This window comes from Pagrus major, chromosome 4 (genome assembly GCF_040436345.1).
Source record: "Pagrus major chromosome 4, Pma_NU_1.0".
NCBI lineage: Eukaryota > Metazoa > Chordata > Actinopteri > Spariformes > Sparidae > Pagrus > Pagrus major.
Genome location: NC_133218.1, coordinates 5265536 through 5284662, shown reverse-complemented (window position 1 = coordinate 5284662; position 19127 = coordinate 5265536). Strand labels below are relative to the sequence as shown.

The window sequence follows — 19127 nt, the reverse complement described above, 5'->3', positions numbered from 1 at the left end:
GCCCCTACTGTCTTTTTTTCCTGCTTTTGTTTTATGCAAGGCTCTTTTTACCACATGGTAGTGACAGATTGTTTGAGCTGAAAGGAAAAGCCATTCGAAGCTAATTAAGCAGCCATTCCAGGCACTATTCGCAGGCAGGAGGGAGAGTAGCACAGGCATTTGTCAGCGCCGGACCCAACGTGGGTTTAATTGACAACTCGGGCTCCTGACTGACAGCTCTTCCACCGCTCAGCCAATCGCGAGCCGCGCAGGGAGACATCTGCGGCACCATTGGATAGAAGGCAGTGAAGGGGAGGCGAGTGGGACCCACGTGGGGTTGGGCATAGCTAGCGACACTTGATAGGCTGATATCCTCACGCGCAGACGTGTTGTAGCCTACCTCGTGCTGCTGATAGGAGAGCTTGTAGCTGCTCGAGGTCTCGTTAGAAATAGGTCGATCAATTCAAGTCACTCAGAGGACACTCTGCTGTAGATTAAGCGCTATTCACATCTTCTGCACACTTTCGGGTCTTGAATGAATTTCTACGAGCTCCTATTTTTCTTGGCATAGTAACAGGACTTAGTTCTTTTTCTTGGCATCTCTTCCTCTGCTTGAATGGAGAGCAGAAAGTGCTATCTAAAAACTATTGTTCAGGGTCAGACTAGCGTCATTCATAATTGTTCACATACAGTATTAAGCACATACCATATCATCAACGTGATGCTCGTATTAAACTGATAAATTCAGCCTTTGGGTAGTGGGTGTATTTTGCTGTTTACACCAGCAAAGTAAGCTTGAATCGGCGTAGTTTTTACGGATTATCCTCGCAGGTTTATAGTCTTAATGTGAGCCGCTGAAGCGCCGGCTGAGATGCACGGACATATAAATTATTGCCTTTGTTTTGAACAAGCTGTTGAACGCACCGAATGTCACTTCAAATCCAAAATGGCGAACATGTGAGGTCACATTCCGCAGGCCAATCAAAACGCGGGTACACTGAACGCCCCACGTGGGGGATACTGCTCTGTGATTGGTTCCCGCTGCTAAACTCCTTCGGAGAAGCCAATTGGTTCGCGCACGGGCCTCTCTCGGCAGTCGGGTCCTCGTGTCAGTGCACAGTCTGTGTGTGGTAGAGCGCGCGGCGGAGGAGCAGGGTATACCCGACACAGAGCTGCGGTGTGTTTCACAACGGCAGACATTTTAAACATATTTAACCCGAAAAATCATCTTTGGACTTACTGGAAGATTCGCGTGCTACCACTGGATCTATCAGAGGCTTTCTTTGAACTTGTCCGCGGTCAACAACTCGTCCCAATCGAGGGGTTTCCAACGTCCGACCGGACGGAGAGACGCTCTCCGCTCTCCTCGGGACCGCCACCGGGGCTTTAAAGCACTCTCAGGGGGCGAAGAAGAAGAAGAAGTGTGTAAAAAACAGAACCAGCGACGGACATTTTCCGCCCTCATCACCCCGCGGTGACGATTACAAGTCAAGGATATTACGCTTTGTGTCTGGATACTATTTTTTTTACCTGTGCGAGAAGAGAGGGGAGGAATCAATCCAGACAAAGGTAAAGAGGGCGACATGAAGAGAGCCGCTAACAAGACGGGTGGTGGAGGTGGAGGAGGAGGTGGTGGTGTGGCTTTATGGCAGCCGACTTTGAAAGCAGCAGCTCCTTGTTTTGTGATCTTCCCGGACCACCAAAACAAGCCGTTGTGTGTGTGTGTGTGTGTGTGTGTTCTTCCTCTGTTTGTGGGAGACAAGTCGTTAGATTTACTCGAAAAACAAAGCACCGTGTCGTTGAGGCTGTGATCAAAAGTACCAACTTTGGGATTTATTTGATTCGTCGGATCAAACACGTTTTGCTGGCACTCTCGTTCTCTCTGTGTAATGCAAATCGAGGCGACACATTTAAGATTTTTTTTTTTGACAGAAAATGGATATATTTGAAGAAACAACGAGAATAAAACACATTTAATTTTTTATTATGATTTTGTAGACCGATTAAGTTTAAAACGCTTTAATTCCTGTCGGTGCTGCTAAAGTGATTCATCTCCTCAGCTGTTCCCCGTTTTCTGTTTGTTTAGGTACAAAGGAGAGGCCGAGGAGGTGATACATCCAGCGGTCGGGGTCTGAGTGTGCGCCTCGCAGCCGAGAACAGGGCTTTGTCCGCCGCCATCCTGCGTGCACAGGGGAGGGGGTGGCGGTGAATTACCGCACCTTCACTGGGATTAAAGGGAGAAAACACACCGAATTCCCTCGTGCAAAGGACGCGACATGTATCCACAAGGCCGGCATCCGGTAAGTAGTGTCTTTGTCACTATTTGTAAATTGATGCATATGTACCGCCCTGCAAAGTAGCCTAATTAGCTCGTCAGAGAGGAGCTGCTGATCCACACCTTACTATTTATGGTCTGCATCAGTGCTGCTGAGGCGCTTCACGCTGGCAAGACTGAAACTGGTAGTTCGTGTTTATTGGCAGCGAGATCAGTGCTTTTGGTTGAACTCAGGAAAGTAGATTATCACCTCCTTCTGTACACTGACTTAATTTTCTGCTGCAGGTTGTTATAAGGTTAATTGTGCTTTTTGCAACACTTAGTGTGTGGTTTTCTTTATATTCCTCACCCATCATCCTCTGCATGTAACATTACCTTGAGGGGGGATGAAGTCACCCGCCTGTCGTTTACATGTTGTTGAGTGAAAGTGGCCTTTTCCCTCCTAATGAAATGAGAGGACAAACCCTCAAGAGGAAAAAAACACAGCATTTACAGAGAGAGAGACCGATGAGATTATTATCCGCTGCGGTACCATTATTTACACCTGTGGTATCTCCAACCTTGCACTTTTCAGGCACCTCACCAGCCAGGGCAGCCTGGCTTCAAGTTCACAGTGGCAGAGTCCTGCGACAGGATCAAAGACGAGTTTCAGTTCCTGCAGGCCCAGTACCACAGGTAATGACTACAGCCGGCCTGTTTACCTACTGTAAACAACACTGGCTTCCTGGAAAGAATAGGAAGAGGAAGCAGCTTCTGTTTTGTTCCATTTTTATGGCTTAATGCTTTGATGTTACACTCGTAAATATATCTGTTCTGAATGCTGTAGTTTATGTATAGCAAACTCGCCCTAAAGCATGATTTTATTTCTCTCTTCTCTTTTTAAAGTCTGAAAGTGGAGTACGATAAACTGGCCAATGAAAAGACAGAGATGCAGCGTCACTATGTCATGGTAAGAGCAGCCGTCGTAAAGCTGTGAATCTGATTTAATGCCGTATCCTCCTTTTAGCCTCAGGTGAACAGTCACAGGTGGTGCAGCCCTGGTGTTTTGCAAAGGCCATGTTAGCATTTGTCCCCGCTTGGTATTGTTGACTCACGACTGTCTTTTCATTGGATAAGAAGGTGCGGGGTTGGGGGTATGTGGAACTCTAGCAGGGGTCAAATGTCCAACTATTGATTGTCGGGTGTGACGACCCCCCTCTACTGCCCTGTGGTCCTCTTTATGACCCTCCACCTCCCCTCCCCAACACACCCAACATGACCCACTGGGGGTTAATGACTGGTCTGCCGGCTTTGTGCATGAATCAGAGGGTTGCCTGTATTTTATTTTACTCCTCTACTCACCCACTGTGAACCGTGGGGTCATTCAGACACTCTTGACACACCCTGGGGTTTCTCAGATATGGGGAGACCTTGTGTTTTTCTCCAACCATAAAGATAATAGACTTGCTTGTTGGGGGTCCAGATGGTGCCAGTGAAATCAATATCACAATGTTAATGGGGATATTGTTCCACTGGATATTACATGATAAGAAATATATGCAAAAATGCATAAAAATATTAATTGGATGTTGAGTACAGTGAACTACATGTTCATGCCACTTTTTGTGGGTTGCATCAGACAAAACTCTGCAAATGTGTAACATAGAAACTCATTGGGCGCCAGACTGATGATGACAATGTCATGTAATTTCTTCTTGTTAAATTGATTAGTCAATCAAAAGAAGATTAATCAGCACTATTGTCTGAATGAGTAATCAGTTAAGCGAGAGAACAATCCGCAAGAGACGTAAAGGTGCACTGTGTAAGATTTAGTGGCATCTAGAGGTGTTGTTGCAGATTGCAACCAAGATAATATCCTTACCCGTGGCCGCTAAAAACGTGAAAAACGCAAATGGCCCCATCTAGAGCCAGTGTTGGTTTGTCCCTTCAGGGCTACTGTAGAAACAGGGAGGTGTAGCTTGGCAGACTTCGTGGAAGAGGACTTGCTCCCTCTGTTGCTATAAAACCCTCATTCTTAGGTAACAAAAACACAACGATTCTTTGTTTACACTAATAAAAACACGGTTTTGAATATTATATTACATTTCCTCCAACAGAACCCCCTAAATCCTACAAACTGCACCTTCAATGATTAATGCGATATGTAATATCTAGAGCTACAACGATTACTTGATTAGTTGATTGAAAGAAATGTAGCTGCCAACTATTTTTAGAATTGATTAATCCTTTACCTAAGTTTTCAGACAAGAAATGTTTATCATATGCTGGTTCCAGCTTCTTAAATGTGAGGTTTTGCTGCTTTTCTTTGTCATTGACAGTACTCACAATATTAATGGACTGTTGATTGGACAAAAGAAGTGATTTTGAGACGTTTTTGTGGCCCTTTCTGTCGACAAATCCTTAGATCCAGCCCTGCCAGTATCATTATAATTCCATCAAAAGTCTATAAACAATGATATTAAACCACCATATAGCTCTACTACATATTTAACATTTTATGGAGCGTGTGTTATGTGTGTGGAAACCTCACTTCAGAGCTGAGAGAGTAATTTGATTCCTATCAAAGAGTTGTGAAGGGGTTACATGTAAAATTAAAACGTGTTGCGTTCAGTTCAGAGCTCCCTGATGATCAAAAAGAGACAGAAATCTGTGTCTCAACACAAAGGTTCTCTCTGATACAGGAAAAAGCTGCATTGTGTGCATGGAAAAAGAACAATCTTTATCTGACAGGCGATGTAACCTAGACCTCTTTCTTAGTTTGTGTATGTGTGTGCTTATCTTGTTTGTACATGAAAGGAATGACTTTAACCAAACGCAGCAGTACGTTTGTTAAATATTATTTTTCTCCTGTGAGGAACCAGAAGGTGGTGGGAGTAGCTATAATAAATGGAAGCTGTTCGCTGTGTGTTTGATAAACAAGACAGACAAGACGACGAGGCTTTAGTTTGTATCTGTCAGTGGGCTCACCAGCTTTTGGCAATCAGCAGCAGATAATGTGGTTTTCAATAATAGTATTGGCGCTCTCCTGGGTGTTTCAAGACCATGTTTGTAGCTCAAAGACTGGCAGTGCCCAGAAGAAGTAAATGAGAACAGCAGCCAGTCGTCTGTCGGCTGTAGTTGCACAAATAACATGAAGTTGTCAAACTCTTCGGTTAATGTCAGAGTGTTTTTTATTGGCTCAACAAGTATTCAACTTGTCTCTTTTATTGTTTGGGTGCTTACGAGGACCAATTAAAAATGGCACATCAGTAAAACACCATCTTATACAGCCTTGTTGCACAAACACAGTCTCTTCCCTTCTTTGCTCTGCGTCAAAACAAACTTTTGATTCCTATTTTGTTAACAGCAGTATTTCATGAAGTATACATATCTGGATTCATGTTGCTCCTCTAATTACTTATTTGAATTAAAAATCAAGCATTGGAAAGTCTTTAAAACTAAGGATGCAGCGATTAACAGATTTGACTATTAACCACAGGTTAAAACGTCACAGATATGTGACCGTGAAGGCTCAGCTACACAGAGGGCTTCTATTCATCTTAAAACAGGGACTTCATGGTACATTATTTTTTTAAAGGATGAATTCACCAAAAAATTAAAATTCAGTTATTGTCTTCTCACCCTGATGCCGATGGAAAGTGGGGTGATGTTTCCTGGTCTTCAACACATTTCTGGAGCTTCACAGCAAAACAACATTTCAGCATTCTGCTAAACAACTGGAGTAGACGAGGACTTGCTCTAAAACATAAAAAAAATGAAATGGCTCCATACAGCTTGTCCATGTCTCTGGAAGCCCCTAAATTCCAAACTGATTTGAAAAGATGTTATTTACACCCTTTAAATCCAAAGTCTTCACTGAAGCTGCTAAGCTAAAAGCATTAGCATGCATCCTGTCTGAAAGTGGGTGCACAAATTCCACCGGCGTCCAGGGTGTAAATGATGTCTTTTCAAATCAATTTGGGATCTCGTGGCTTCCAGAGACTTGGATTATGTCAAACAAGCTGCTGGAACCATTTTATGTTTTTTTCCTGTTTTCTTACGTTTTGCTGCGGTGCTGTTTAGCTGTGAAGCTCCAGATATGTTTTGTGGCAATCCATCGTCATGGCAGTGAGTAGATAATGACTAAAATTTCATTTTTGGGTGAACTTATCCTTGAAGTAGCTGTGAGTTAAGAGTTGGGCTGTCGGTGGATTGTAAACCAGCAGAAACAAAACAGGAAAAGGAGCATTGCACCTTTTTTTATAAAGTAACACTTACCAAAACAGCAGAACACCTGCATGAGAGACATTTTAAATTTCTGTCTGTCATTATTTACTAAAACTGCTCTCTGACCTGGCTTGTTTATTATTTAACACTATTATTTCTCTTCTGAAAGGCAACAACTGTTAAAAAAAGCAAAAACAAAAAAAGAAATGCTGTGGGGGCAAAATACAGTGAATGCTTGTGTGATTTTGAACTAGATTGATGCATTATAATCGTGGAACTGGGATTTCTCAGTCTATAATCAATCAAAATCTATAATTAGATAGTAATTATAGATTGTGACATGTTTGAGGCTGAGTTTGTTCTCTAATGATTTCTTTCTCTTCTGTTCTCTTACAGTACTATGAAATGTCCTATGGCTCAACATTGAGATGCACAAACAGGTATGTAGCCATATCAGGGATGGTCTGTGTACAGCCAAAACACTCCAGTTTTTTCACCCTAGTGATTGAGGAATATAAACACATGGTGCACACACACACACACACACACACACACACCTGACCTTAGTCTCTACCCTCATCCTTAAATGGCTTTAGGAGGCACACACACACATACTGGCTTCCTGTAGTGAAAATGCTGACAGGCTAAACAACACGAAGGGCACGCTGCCTGATGGGGATGGTTGATAAGATTAAAGTGAAGTATTTGGCAGACAGTCTGAGAGGATGTGTTTTTTGTGTGGTTTGTCCTTCTGAGTGTGTGTGCGTGTTTGTGCACACATATGCCTGCATCATTCTGTGTCTGCCTCCCCAGTGCCAGCCAGGCTAAAAGCTCATTAGTTCAGCTGCCACCCAGCACTGGGCATCATGCTGCAGTGAAAGACTTCTACAGATGAATAGGGTAAAAATATCTTTAGTTATACCACCCAAGGAGCCAGTTCAGCAGACCGGAGGCATGAAGGAAGGAAGGAAGGAAGGGGGGGGGCAGATATGTTCAAATCACTTTAGCCATCTCTAGTGGCCACGATTCAGGCTTCTTTGTTGATACGTGTCCAGTGATCTTTGGACTGTCACGTCTGAAGTTTTGGAGGCAGGTCGTTCGAGTGTTTGTGGAAACTGTCTCTTAACTCGAATACTCAGTTTAAAGCCACCACACCTCCAAGAATGCACCCTGCTGACGTGCCCCAGAGCAAGACACTGCAAGTTTAGCAGCTCCAGCAGTGCTGTTCTGTCAGCTGTGCTCTGATATTCTCCTGGATGAAAATAACGCTTTCTTCAGGGAGTTTTTTTTGTTGTTTTTTTTTTTTGTCTGTCTCTGTGCTTAAAATCTTAGTGTGTTGTCTGTTGGAACAGGGAAAATCAGACAGAAGATTAATCAAGAACAGTTTTGATAAGTCAGTAATTAAGAAACAATGGGTTCAGCCTCTTTAAACTTGGATTAAATTCTTTTCATGATTATTTTAATTCATTATTTAGTCTATAGACTGTAAGTTTGCAAAAAGTGCTCACCACAATTTTCCAGAACACAAAGTGACGTCTTCACATAGTTACTTTTGTCCAACCAACAGTCCAAAACCCAAAAACTCTTCATTTACTGCCATATATTACAAAAAAAAGCAGCAAATCCACACATTTAAGAAGCTGGATGCAGCAAATGTTTGATATTTTTGCTTTAAAATGACTTAAACAATTAATGGTTTATCGACCAAGTTGGCAACTTGGCAACTCATTTTCTTTCAATCAGCTAATTGGTTGATTGACTAATAGTTGTAGCTCTGGTTGTTGGTTGCAGATCGATTAGAAGACAGTTAATCACTAACGGCATGTATAGGTTCTTTATTACTTGTAAGATATCTGAAGCGTTTTATCTGGAGTGTTTAGGCGTGCCCACAGGATAAGGCATGTTCCTCCCGTCTGGCTGGATGTAATTGGCTGGTTAACTTTTGGTGTGGTTAGAATAAAACATCTGCTGATCCCACGCCTAATGTAGACGCCATATTTTAAATGCAAGACGACACCCCTCTATAAAAGTCAGATTATCCTGTAAAGATCACAGCAAAACCACTCTGTTTAGCTAAAGATGTGACCTGAGGCCTTTGTGTCAGCTGTGAGACCCACGTGTTCTTTTATATTAACAGACATCAGCATAATCTTTTATTCAGTTCACTTAAAAAGAGGGGAAAAAAAGATTAACATGATCTCAAGATGCCCCTCCTTTATCTTCCTACACTTACATTTCCATTTTCTCTGATTCCGTGGTGCCTTCTGTCTCCCTCCGTAACCTTTGCCTCCTCAATTCTCCTTTCCACCTCCTCCTCATGCCCTCATGTCTTCTCATTGCTTCCCCCCTCCGCTGTCTGCCCTGCCACCCCGACGATGTGATGTGAATGATGGCCCTTGTGTCATTAGCTGTGTGTTATGATGTATGAGAGTGGGAGTCTGTCAGAGAGGGAGAAAAAGAGACGCAGAGAGGTGGGGTGGAGGCTTCATGGCCCTCAGATCCAGAAGGTTAATGGCATCAGTGGGAGGGTAGCCCAGTTGGAACAGCAGCACACTGCACAATTCATCAGCGGTAGACGTTTTTGTAGGCACGTGCGTGTGTGTGTGCGTGTGTGTGCTAACTAGGTGTTTTCTGTTCATGAAGGAGCCCGCTGCCTCTCCCCCATCCTCCACCTCGCTATTCTTGAGCATTGTCTGTCATGCACTTATCACCAACAAGGAGATTGAAGTGATGCAGGGTGTGGGGGTGGAGCAGGTTGTTGTGGGTGGATGCTGGTGCAGTGGACAAAACATGGAGGGGGGGGGGGGGGGGGGGGGGGGGGGGGGGGGGGGGGGGGGGGGGGGGGGGGGGGGGTGTGGGTTGGAGGCAGGAAAGGAGCGAGAGGCTTCGGGGTAAATGGGTTAATCGACTGGTCCTCTCCTGTGCATCTCCTTTGTTTATCAATAAGCCCAGGCGAGTCGACGGAACGCTCTGAAAATGCATGATCCCTGCCACCTCCCTTCCTCTTGCTCCCTTCTCCCGTCCCTGGTGAACGAGTGTTTGTGATGACTCATCAGCGAGAGGTAAACAGACGGCCCTTAGCTGTCCCTGTTATTGGAAGGAGGGGATGGAGGGGGGGTGGATTACTGGATGCAGCATATTACTTTGTTCGTGTTGCAGATTTATTGCAGAATGAAAAAAGCCGTGATAAACTCAGTGTGTCCGTTATCGCTCCAAAGCTGGATTGAAAAGCAGGGAATGGGAACAAACACACACACACACAGATATGCACACAAATAAACTCTGATATCCTTACATCAGTACATAGTAACACCAGTTGTGTCTCAACACATGCACACTAGTGTTATCATGATACTGGAATTTCTAACCTTGATACAATACCCTAAAAAAGATCTCAATATTAGATACCATTTCAATACCACCGGGAAAATCTGACAAAGTTAATCAAGGCCCAGTGGGGTAGGCGTCAGAGAAGATGTCAGTCCACCTTAAGTGAGCCTGTGTCGAAGTCATCGCCAACTCTGTGGCCCTCTTTCTTTAATCAGTAGGGCTTGAGTCTTGGGGAGTTGTCACATTTATTCACTGACAATCAGCATAAACTGTTCACACACTATGCTGCTCTATTCACCTCTTTAACATTACTGTAAACTTCATATTCACCGTCACACACACGCTCTGCTCTTCTTTCTCTCTCAAACTTACATACTTGCTAACGCTACTCACACAAACTTCAGTTATCTCTGAAAGGAGTTTGCTACTTGTAGAACACACTTTAGTTTTAAAACATCCTAAAAAAAGATTTTTAAATAATCCAATTACAGATACCTGTCAGAAAATGAGTAGCCAAGTAGTCAATTTCATAAACTACAGAGATTCTTGTAACTTCAAGCACATTCATAACATAACATTCATACAGAGTCAGTAGTAACGCGCTGTAAAAAAGATAATGTGTATTGTTTCTTTAACACACTGGTATCGGATCGGTATGCAGTATCAGCCGATACACAAACTTCAGGTAATGGGAAACGCAAAAAGAGCCATCATAAAATCTGTACTTCCAACACTGCTGTTGAGCTGAGTGGTTGTTCGCGGAGGGATGTGTGTGGTTGCCGGGGGGTAATTTGTTTTGACAGTGTCTCTTATGATGGCAAAGAGTGCAGGGTGGAGGTAATCACCCTCGCTTGCTGTCAATAAGTGATTTTAATTAGCGCAGCTCATTAGGCTGCCTCAGCAACATGCCCCGCTGACTTTGTGGTGGGGGTTGCTTTGTGTTTCACTACCTCTGTTCTCTGTTGTGGTCCCTGTTTATCTCTTGTACGCTCGCATACAGTTTGATTTCTGTTCCCTCTTTGGTTAACTGAAAGCAAAAGGAGCGTGTCCTAAACTATGTTACTATATTTGGCTGCTTGGTTTTGTTGCACGGTGGGTAGCCATTTTGGATATCAGTACGTACCCGTTTGCTCACTTGTTGAGTGGATGAGGAAAACAGAGGAAAAGCTTTATCGAGGAGAGTCATGTCCGTTTCCTGGATGGAGGAAGAGGGTGAACGGAGGAGCAGAGTGAGGGAGATAGAGAGCGAGAGCTTGTGCAAATGAATAATTTATACAGGATTCCTGGAATTGTTTGCCAAGGTGATGATGGCCGACCTGTCTCTAAGCCAAAACAAACTGACTACGAGAACACACACACTCTCTCTCAAGGGAGGTTGACGAGGTTATTGGAGGCTGTGAGACATGCTTTACCGGTAGAACAGTGTTAGCCAATTAGTGTCTGTGTGTGTGTGTGTGTGTGTGTGTGTGTGTGTGTGTGTGTGTGTACTCAACCAGCTGATGATGGTTTTGTGTGTCAGTGCTGATGTGGTTAAATGGAGGAAAATACTTTAAATCTATGTCTGTATATACAAATGCATAATTTAAATGAAATCTATAAAAATATTATCAACATGATGAGTTGAACGCTAACGTAATCAGATGTAATCTGTTGGAAAACAGCCCGTTCCTCTGCCGCAGAAAAGGATGTCACTTCAGTTTTGTGTGTATGAGCTCAAAATAGAATGACATGCACATGCAAAATATTCTTCATGCATTTGTAATGAACAAGATACCTCTAAGTGCCTCTTTCTTCCTCTGCTCTGGCTGAGAAAATAATTCCCATACAACCATCTCTGCCCCCCCCCATCATATGCCACTTGTTTTCCTCGCCAATTGAATCCTCGTCAGAGACTCTGCTCTCCACTTGGGGGCTAATGCCTGAAGCGACAAACAGCCAAATGGCTTTCAACGCACCATTGACAGAGGGCTGCAACAGAGAGAGAGAGAGCCTCTCAAAGCTCTGGTGCTACTAGACAACCCTGAGTACCTGTAATTGTGGAGCTGCAGTGAAAAGCTTCTGCAGGCTCAAAGGCTTCTGTTTTCAGTGGCTTTAAGTGACAATAAACTCTTTTCAGTGCCCGTCTCTGCCACTAAAAGCACTGTGGAAAATAGAGCCTCCAAAGTAAAGTGGGAGTCATTTAAGAGTGCTGCGAGTCATTTGATGCGACGTGTTATCAGTGTTTCTCCTCTCAAAATGGCAGAGAAAACGTCATGTAAATGCTCAACATTTGGCCTCCCTCACATGTCTGAGCAGAGTTTGAAAAGGAAGGACAAGATGTAGCTGATAAGGCAGTGATTCAGTTGAGTGTGTTTCTCGGGCTGATGTGTGAGTCATGTTTGCCCTTTTTCTCTTAAATTGTTGCTGAGATATGATGGCAAAATGTACGACATCAGCATCGCAATAATTAGGCCGCAAGAAGAAAAACAGAAACGGATGCAAAGGAAGTCTGTTCCATTGTTTAATTTCCTGGTTCCAAAGTAATATTTTAACTCTGGGGTAAATTTCAGAGGAAGCCAAGGTTTCTGGAACATTTAACCCTGAATTCAGCTCGGCATGATCTCAGCACTCAGAGCACCTGGTGCTTCAGCTCAATGTCAGAAAAAGCCGCTAACAGAAACCTGTGTTTTTAGCGTGACGCACTAAACACCTCGACACAAAGATGCACCTGAATTCCATGAATGTTTTTGGCTTCGGATGGCGTGGTGATTTGCGATGAACAAATGCCTTTCTTTGTGAATTGGTTTGTGGTGAGGGTTTGTAATGTTGTTGCTCTAATAGCTGAGTGTATCAGCATACCGCTGTGTCCTACAAGCCCCATGTTGCTCCCCTTGCAGCCATTTCCAGAGAAGTGGTGTGATGCTGAAACACTCTAATCCTACTGTGTGTCATTGTATCCAGCCCCCGCTAATGATGATGGTTTATGAGTCTCCATAGAGCTCCCTCCCTCTTTCTTCTCTCTCTCTCTCTCTCTCTCTTTCTGTCAGCCCCCAGTGCAGCCCCCTCCCCACCTCCCCTCTCCCAGTTATCCCTCATTAATTTCCCGTGCCGATCAGATCGACAGGCCGAAAATTCAATTTAATGACCTGCCTCTTTGCTGCGCCTAATATGATTTTACAGGCTGTTCTGGTCAGGGCCCCAGCCCAATTTACATAACGATCAGCCGTGCCAGATAGCGTTGCCCCAGCAACAGAAGAGGGGGAAGATGAGAGAGGAAGAGGAGGAAGGAGGGAGGAGGCACAGAGGAGAGTAGTGGAGATTAGCAGGGAGGGGTGTGAAGGAGCGTTCGAAGGAGGGAGATGGAGAGAGAAGGCTCAGTGCGTCTAAGGTCAGACTTGGGGTTGTGAGATAATTCCTGACAGGCCAGCAAAGGTCTGTCCCCCTCCTCTTCTTTCCTGTCCCCCCCCTCCTCCAAAATGAAAAGACGGACACAGAGGGTCGTGCAAAAGGCTACTGGCACCTCTCTCCTCCCCCTCCTTCCCCTTTCACAGTCAAACAAGGTTAAGAAGAAAATGAGTGGAATGCAGCAGCATATAAAACGGCGGGAAGGACCTCTCCCCCCCACACACCTGCTGGGCCTCCACCCCTAATCTCTCACAATCAATTAGTTCACCTCCCCCGGTTCAGTCAAACTACATTACCTTAGTGTCAAATCAGAGCGTTTCACTTCACCATTCAGCACACACCCCACCCCATCTCCTTTATCCTGCTCTCTACTTTTGTGTTCCACCTCCTCCTCCTCCCTCTGTGGAAAGTGCAGATTTTAAAAAAGGAAATGGGTTTGGGCAAAATGTCTTGGGACATTCAACTGCAGTAGGCGAGCAGCGCAGCATATCCATTTGTCCAAATGCAGCACTGTAAAGTGCTCGATGTTCGTTGAGCCCTATAGTATCATCTTACTGTCCCAGCTAATATTGCGTGGTCGATACCAAAGATGCCTCTGATAGATCGGACCAGAGTTAACCTGTCTGCTTCAGTGTGCCCAACCCCCCTCTCTATGGGCTGTAATTATGAAGTATGGACCTCATTATGGTCTCTCCAGCCAGATGGTATTAGCATATTTCAGCCTCGTAATGAAATAAAGCCGAGTCTAATGGAGGCAGGACAGAGGGGGAAGTAAATTTGTTTTAAGGCGGCCTCAATTTAGTTAAGAAATACCCGATGCATCCAGATGGACGGTGCTAACATTTGTGTTTGCACAAGCTCGCCCCCTTTTGTTTTATAGGTAGTTGAACTGCCGTGGAGTGCAGTATACTGATATCTAATATCACCTCTCCCTCCTTCTACAGACTGAGATCGCCAAACGTCTCAATGCAATTCTGGCTCAGATCATGCCGTTCTTGTCACAAGAGGTAAGTGTTAATCACTATGTTATATTCAGTAACTGTTGAGGAAACTGAGGGTGGTTAGTCGAGACCCTGTCACTGGGATGACACCGCTGCTGAAAACACCTACATGGGTAGAAATTGATTGATCATTTGTCAACATATTAGCATCCATCATTCTTATATATGATATTGTACCTACTATGAGCTTTAAGCTGTTGTATTTTTGACTTTAAGTAGGGAGTAAATGATGTTGTGCAGTATGAAGTATATTTTTATACTATATTTTTTCGCTCTTGTTCACAGTTCACCCACAAGTGAAAATTCAGTCATTCTCACCCTCATGCTGATGGAAAGTCAGGTGAAGTTTTGTAGTCCACAAAACATTTCTGGAGCTTCACAGCAAAACAGTGTTGTAGCATTCTCCTAAACAACTGAAGTAGATGGGGACTTGTTTTAAAACATTAAAAAAAGAACCCCCCCCAAAAAACTTAAAATGGCTCCATACAGCTCATCAGGCACAATCCAAGTCTCTGAAAGACCAGACCCCAAATCGATTTGAACTACAAAAATTTACCTGAATTTCCATCATCATGAGGCTGAGTAGATGAAGCCTGAATTTTCATTTGCGGGAGAAATGATGCCTATTTGTTGTCGTGTGTAGTTACACCATCAGTACATGCCAGAATATGTTCTTTTTTCAGTTTTTTTTAATGAATTCTTTTCCATCAGGAATCTAATCTTTTGTTTTTGTGTCCTGCAGCATCAACAGCAGGTGGCTCAGGCTGTTGAGCGAGCCAAGCAGGTGACAATGACTGAGCTGAATGCTATCATCGGGGTACGTGGACTTCCCAATCTGCCTCTCACTGTGTGTATACCCCCTTTTTCTTCCTTCATTTGACCTGAGGCCAGGGGCAAAACTGCACGCACAGAAGAGGACCGGCACTTCTGATACAGACACATAGAGGCTATTTAAACTTGCTACATATCGCTTACGGGTTTATTTCACCTTTATATGCTTCAGCTGAAGTGTTTCATGTTGAGAATAGCCTGGGAAAGGGCAATAGATTCAGGAGGAAAATAGGAGTGAAAATGGAGTAAGAGCCTAGTGTATTAATCTGCAGCATTTTCCTCCTGTCTGTGACATTTGAATGTTCAGACTGAAAAGAGACTAGCAATGCCATGTCCTCTTCAGAAGTGCAAACTTGCCCCTGTCTGCAGTGGTTTATTATGTTTTTATTTGAGTTCAAAATGTTTGCAATGTGCTGTCATTATGGTGTTCACTGCTGTGACGTCTGGGATTGTTGGTTAACTGTGACCTGTCAGCACACGGGCTGCACCTCCTAACAGCAGCTCTGATTCTCTCCTCTCAGGCAGAGTCATAGTGCATCTGATATATAGTAACACAGACTGCAGGCTGAGATCAGATCATGCTGTTTCTCAGATTTCACTTTGACTGCACTTTAATTAGATAAAAGGTCCCAGTCAAAAGGCTTACCTCTACCTCTGACCCAATAGCAGGAGGAATTAGAGCGGTCAGGTTGGGACAAGCTCTGTGATCGCAACAGAGATTACATGAGTGTGGACGTAGCAGCTACAGAACACTTGGAAAGTGTAGTGGATGAAAAATTTAGGCTGCACTCAAGTAATGTTGGCAGAATATGAAGAAGAGGAAACACTCTAGTTATTTTGACTTTGGAGGATTTGCACCAGAGCTGCAATAATTAGTTGACTTGAAGGAAAAGTAGTTGCCAGCTATTTTGATCGATATCGTTTCAGTCAGTTTTTAAAGTAAAAATGTCAAACATTAGCTGATTCTATGTCTTAAATGTGAGGAGTCACAACAGCCTTTGGGTTTTGGACTGTTGGTTAGACAAAAGAAGCGATTTGAACACGTCACTTCGGGGCTATTGGGAAATTATGATGAGAATTTGTCACAGTTTTGATTTTGACAGACTAAACGATCAATCAATCAATTAATGGATATAATCGGCAGATTCATTGATAGTGAAAATAATCATTAGTTGCGGCCCAAATTCAACCAATGCTAGCCTACTTTTGTTGTTGCTATGGCTCCAAATAATTATTGTCATTAATTCATCTACCAGTTATTTTCTGGTTTAATCAAAAAAACATTAAGTTGATAAAATTTTAGAAAAACATTATTTTCCCACTCAGTTGCTTGTGATTTCAGTCTGAACAACATGATGTTTACGCTGCATTATGTCTGCTTCAGTACTGTTGTATTTCTCAGTAGGTTTTTAGAGTCAAAAAGAACTTTTAGCTTTCAGGGTTTTTAAATCGTGATTACATAAAAAGTAAATGTTTCTAACAAAAAGGTCAATGGAGAGCATCTGCAGCATTTTAAACTTTAATAGAAGAAAAGATTGCACTTCAAAAATCAGTAATTGACCTTTTAATTGTAGCCACAAACCTAAACACTCAAAAATCCACTCCGGCCAAATGTAATTCCTAGTGCTTTGGTCTTTCATCTGGATTTATTTATCTGATTTTTTTAATAGCCAGCTTGGACCTAAATGGAGGACTGACCCTTTTGATTAGCCCTCTGTAGCAGAGGTGAGTCAGCGGTTAGCCAGTCCCAGTGGTTGGGGGTCAAGTCTAATGAGAGGCAGATATTGAAATTCTATTAAGGTAAATGAGCCAGGAGCACAACCCCCACTTTTCTAGGTAATTACTTCCTGTTTCCTTTTTCTTTTTCCCCCAACCAGCTCAGAGAGACTGTCCACAACAGGAGTGACCCTGTCTTCATTAAGGGGGGCAGGGCAGGACAGAACACGCACACACACTAACACACAGGAAAAACAGGCTTTAATTATCGGGCCAAAGACATGGCAGGTGATCAATCTCCATGTCCCCACAGTGTGAGTGAGGCGGAGCTGCCGTGGTGTTTGTCATTAAAGTGATATTCAGAGAGAATCAGGCTGAGGCAGTTTCATACAGCAGATCAGAAAATAGATTTGAGCCTACACACAAACACAGACACACTTGCAGTATATACATTACATTAAAGTACCCCCAAATGCCCAACCGAATTATCCTTTCCTCGCAGCTGAAGGCCAAATGAAGCAGAGCTTTTTCAACTTTGGGATCAGGACTCGATGTTTGGTCACTTGATGTGCAAATAGTGCAACTCTTGGACAAAACAAGACTATTAAGGGCCTTTACACTGGAAAGTGATGACTAAATGACATGAATATACAAAAAAACTTGCCAGGGACATTGTATCAAAACTATTCACACTGGCAGGGACACAAATTACGATAGTATGCTCATATGCAAATCTGCGACACAGATATATCATCACATAAAAATGATACTTACCACAGACCAGGCAGGACAGGGACTGGCAGAAAAACGGCACCTTCAAGAGGGCCCCAGGGGCCTCTGGTGTAGCACTGAAGCACTGGCTGCGATCTTTCTCCACTGATCAGTGAGCCAATCACTGGGTTTGTCTCAGCTACCTGTCCCGGGGCTCCAGTCCAGTCAGTTATGATGTATTAATATGTTAAAATGTCAAAGTCACAAACAGACTAACTGATAGAGGCAGTGATAGACTGTGAACTTCTTAGTTCTGTGAGGTAAAATAACTGTTTTCATCAAAGTGGTCTGGTGATATGAAGAGAGCACATATGGATATAACAGCTTAAGTTCCCCATCAGTAAATCCCATATATATCGCAGTCAATCCGTGCAGGGATCAAAGTCACCTTTGCCACATTGTCTTTATAATTTTGTGTCCTTAAGTGTAATATAATACGGGATGATGACAAACATAAACAATCAACAGGTCCACTATTGTCATGAGTTGTGATGTGACGTCTGTTTTGCACAACATTCTTGACTGATGCCTGATGAGTAATTGGGTAATTGAAAATTGTGAATGAAAAAAAGCCCAAACTTTCTATCTGTATTTTGAATAAAATATACGGTATATTACAAAGGTTGGAATTGCGTATCTTAATGTCTATAAATGTCCATCAAATGCAAGTGAAACTGGCAGCAGGACATAAAAACACATAAAACCTGTAGATCGACTCAGAGGTGAGACAGCGTGAGAACTCCACGTGTTGATGATATGATGCTTCTTGTCGATGTTAACACATTATTTTCCATAATATTTAACTTTGAGGGAAAGTAAGACAAAGATGCAAACAAGTCTCCTCTGTCCCACACTGTGTTTTGCATACGTTTTGGTTAGAGGTGACATGATTGAGTTTGATTTGACAAGTGTCAGAGGTGCTGTCTCATTTACATGAGTTCTACACAGGGTGAGATTGTCCCTGATAAGGCTAACGAGTCAGTTACAGGTGCTGTGCTGCGTATCTTCAACCCTTATGTAAATACTAATCTGAGGAACACACAACGAACACTTTTAAACTGGCTGGGTCTGTTTTTGATGTCACTCATCTGCAAACAGTGATCTATGTGGGGAATAGTGCATGTTTTTATCGGATGTTTATAGAGGAAGTTAGATATTTCCATCTGGTTTGAGAGTTTAGGCATTTTTATAAAGGAAAAGTGTCCACAGTGACACATGGTGTGACTGGATGTACTTACTTACTACAAGCAGTTAATGTCTGAGGTTTTGTCAGTGTTTCAGGATGATGGTTCATGGACATATCATGATTTTTATTTTGCATAGATGACCAAATTTAAACTTGTATGTTTAAAGATATTAGCTTGAGATCATTAGCTTTGTCATTAGAGACAGAAAATTGCTTCCTTTAGCCTCTTGAATGTGAATATTTGATGTTTTTCTTTGCCGCCTTTGATAGTTAACTGAATATTTCTGAGTTTCGGGCTGTTGATTGGATAAAACAAGCAATTTGAAGACGTCAGTTTGGATTAAAAAGTGAAAATTTCCTCCCAAACTCTTCAAATGATGAATCTGTGTATCAAGAAAATATCTGCAGTTGAATTGATAATTGAAATAATCTCTAGTTGCAGTATGCT

General features: G+C 43.0%; 1 protein-coding gene across 1 annotated transcript in view; it reads left to right on the top strand.

Moving 5' to 3' along the window:
- The first annotated feature begins 1099 nt into the window (after positions 1-1099).
- Positions 1100-19127, top strand: part of LOC140994437 (transducin-like enhancer protein 3-B) — a 36723-nt gene continuing 18695 nt past the window's right edge. Inside the window, 8 exon segments of the mRNA XM_073464057.1 lie at positions 1100-1548; positions 2066-2279; positions 2829-2929; positions 3140-3203; positions 6857-6875; positions 6878-6900; positions 14119-14181; positions 14918-14992. Of these exon segments, the coding sequence (XP_073320158.1) occupies positions 2256-2279; positions 2829-2929; positions 3140-3203; positions 6857-6875; positions 6878-6900; positions 14119-14181; positions 14918-14992 (369 nt within the window). The 5' untranslated portion in view covers positions 1100-1548; positions 2066-2255.